Raw genomic sequence first — 2,500 nt, forward strand, 5'->3', positions numbered from 1 at the left:
ACTGCTGCTGCTGCTGGGCAAGAACCCGGTCGTCGTCGTCGTCGTCGTTACCGTGGACGGTATACAGAAACAGAGGGACAGCTGACAAGTGGCCCCGGGGGCTGCGGACCGAGCTCGAGCCCGAGCCAGTCGAGAATTATCAGGCAAATTGCCTTCTGTCAGTTTCGTTGGCTGGCGGAAACGGACGGGCGTCGGTGAAGGGACTGGCGGGACCTTCGCGTATCCCCCCCCCCCCTTGGAAGGCCTTCTTCACCGCACCGAAACCTTACGTCGTTGCCAATTCTAACGAGAAGAATGCTGGCGCGAATGCTGGACACCGGACACGGGAGTGCAGACGAGTCTCTGGAACACGGTGCCCTGGAATGTTCCGAGCGAGAAGATTACTTTCTTGGTTGGCTGCGGTAGAGGACGATGGATGTGGTGGTGGGGATCAATCTGGACGAAATGGGTTCATTTTCAGGAGCGCATCGGCGTTACGGCGGCATATTATTGTCTCGCAATTAACGCTAAACCGACCTTGGTCTCTCTCTCTCTCTGTGTCTCTCGTGGGGTTCTCTTCCGCAGATTACTTGTTACCGTTCCGCAAACCGAAACGTGTCCGGACCGCGTTCTCACCCTCGCAGCTGCTGAAGCTGGAGCACGCCTTCGAGAGCAACCACTATGTGGTCGGTGCGGAAAGGAAATCGTTGGCGCAGGCGCTCGGTCTCACCGAAACACAGGTAAGTCCACCGACCGGGGGGGGGGGGGGGGGGGGGGACCGTCAGCAGCACCTCAACACAATCACCCCATCAGAATCACCCACCGATTGGTTGGTTGGTTGGTTAATACATAGAGAGAGAGAGATAACACGTTACATAAACGACCTCAACAAATGTTACAAGGAAGATGCGACGTCATTGTGTCGGTTCGCTGTTCCGGTTTGTGCATCTCTAGCGTACTAATACGTTCAATATTATTGATTACTGTGAGTGGCGTAGCTATATTGAAGCACTCGCCAATAAAACTCGGTGAATTTCTGAATCTTTTAACATATTGAAGGGATTCCATTGGTAGGCAGCATTGCTGTCTTCGTTAAGCTTTCCGTTCATTATTGTTCTATCATTTGATTATTTTGGTCATATCCGCAAATATAAGGCTCGTCCTTTCTTAGATATGTTAAAAAAAGCTGTCGAGTCTCTGGTAATTTGATGAATTAATGGTTAAAAATGATTGGATCTGTAAGGCAACTGAATGACTGAAAAGGGGAGAGCCTATAAGAGGTTTTCACTGAATTGTAGTTTTATTTTTTATCGTTTTTTAGTCATTTTTCAAATTTTTATTTCAAAAACAATTTTTACAGTTATTCAGTCTATTTTTTATCATACCAAATGCTTTTATTTAAAAAAAAAATCACCTGGCATAACATTTCATATTGCACCGTTTGTAGCTCTGATTGATTGAATATTAATCTATTCCTCAAGATAATATTTGGCAGCAGACGCCAAATAAATAAATTACATTATTACAATCTCTTTTTTATTATATTGGATCAATAATATTGGTCGTGTGTTGATCGCCTAACATACCTACGAAATCCACTACCATTTCCATTGTAATTTGCATCCTTGTTGTTGAGTAATTAGAGAAGAAGACATTAATTAGTGGAGAAGAAGGAATTAGAAAAAACAGCCACGAGACCACCACCACCGTCCCAACATTATCAGCTCTGTCTCTGCTTCTCAGGGTGTTTAGTGAATATCCTTACGAATATCCTTACGAACCGTTAGTAACGCTCAATCTCATCATCAGCTCCGGACACCACTATAAGCCACGCCATGACAGCTCATTTGATAGACCATTTTATCCTTACCCGGTCGGTACGTCACACGAAGCAGGCGCAGGACACCCGTACACACACACTCACGCAAAGAGAGGAAAGGTTACTTTGATGCGAACGAGCGAATTGTGTTCGTTGTGCCGTGCCGAGATGAGAATGTGTCCTGCACGACGGTCGCCCTCCAAGTGGGACAGAATACCGAGGGGAAAACCGAGGATGATGATGGCAATTTCCCTCCATTTTATTGGATTGGCTGAAAATTTGATCACGTCCCGGGACGGAAAATGGTAGGGTAGGGTGACGCCGTCCCAGCGTTTTATGTACAGACATACATATCACGCGACACACAAAAGGGATGCACCAACGCGAGGTCACCGAGGACGAGCGAGGGACCGACGCTCTTCTCGAGGGGAGCGGGGGAAAAATAAATTGTTAGCACTTTGTTGAACAAATATTCGCAATCTGCCATGAATCTGCCTTCGAGCGGAGCGAAACGGTCTAGGGGAGGTGCTGTTGGCGGCGGCGGCGGCCAAGTGTGAACGCGGTTTAAGGACGCACAGCATAGCGCATAATATGTAGAGTGATAGGGTGAGAGATAGAGAGAGAGATAGAGAGACAGAGAAGCAAAAGAAGAGATAGCTACACAGCGGACGAAGCGGAGTAATGTTCTCAATGCTCAAGGGA

The 2,500-nt window shown here is 47.3% G+C and overlaps 1 protein-coding gene across 1 annotated transcript in view; it reads left to right on the forward strand.

Moving 5' to 3' along the window:
* Positions 1-2,500, forward strand: part of LOC125959185 (homeotic protein empty spiracles-like) — a 21,166-nt gene that overhangs the window by 17,581 nt on the left and 1,085 nt on the right. Inside the window, exon 4 of the mRNA XM_049691996.1 lies at positions 565-719. Coding sequence (XP_049547953.1) covers positions 565-719 — 155 coding nt within the window. The remainder of the gene's footprint in view (positions 1-564; positions 720-2,500) is intronic.

Source organism: Anopheles darlingi, chromosome 2, assembly GCF_943734745.1.
Source record: "Anopheles darlingi chromosome 2, idAnoDarlMG_H_01, whole genome shotgun sequence".
Lineage (NCBI taxonomy): Eukaryota > Metazoa > Arthropoda > Insecta > Diptera > Culicidae > Anopheles > Anopheles darlingi.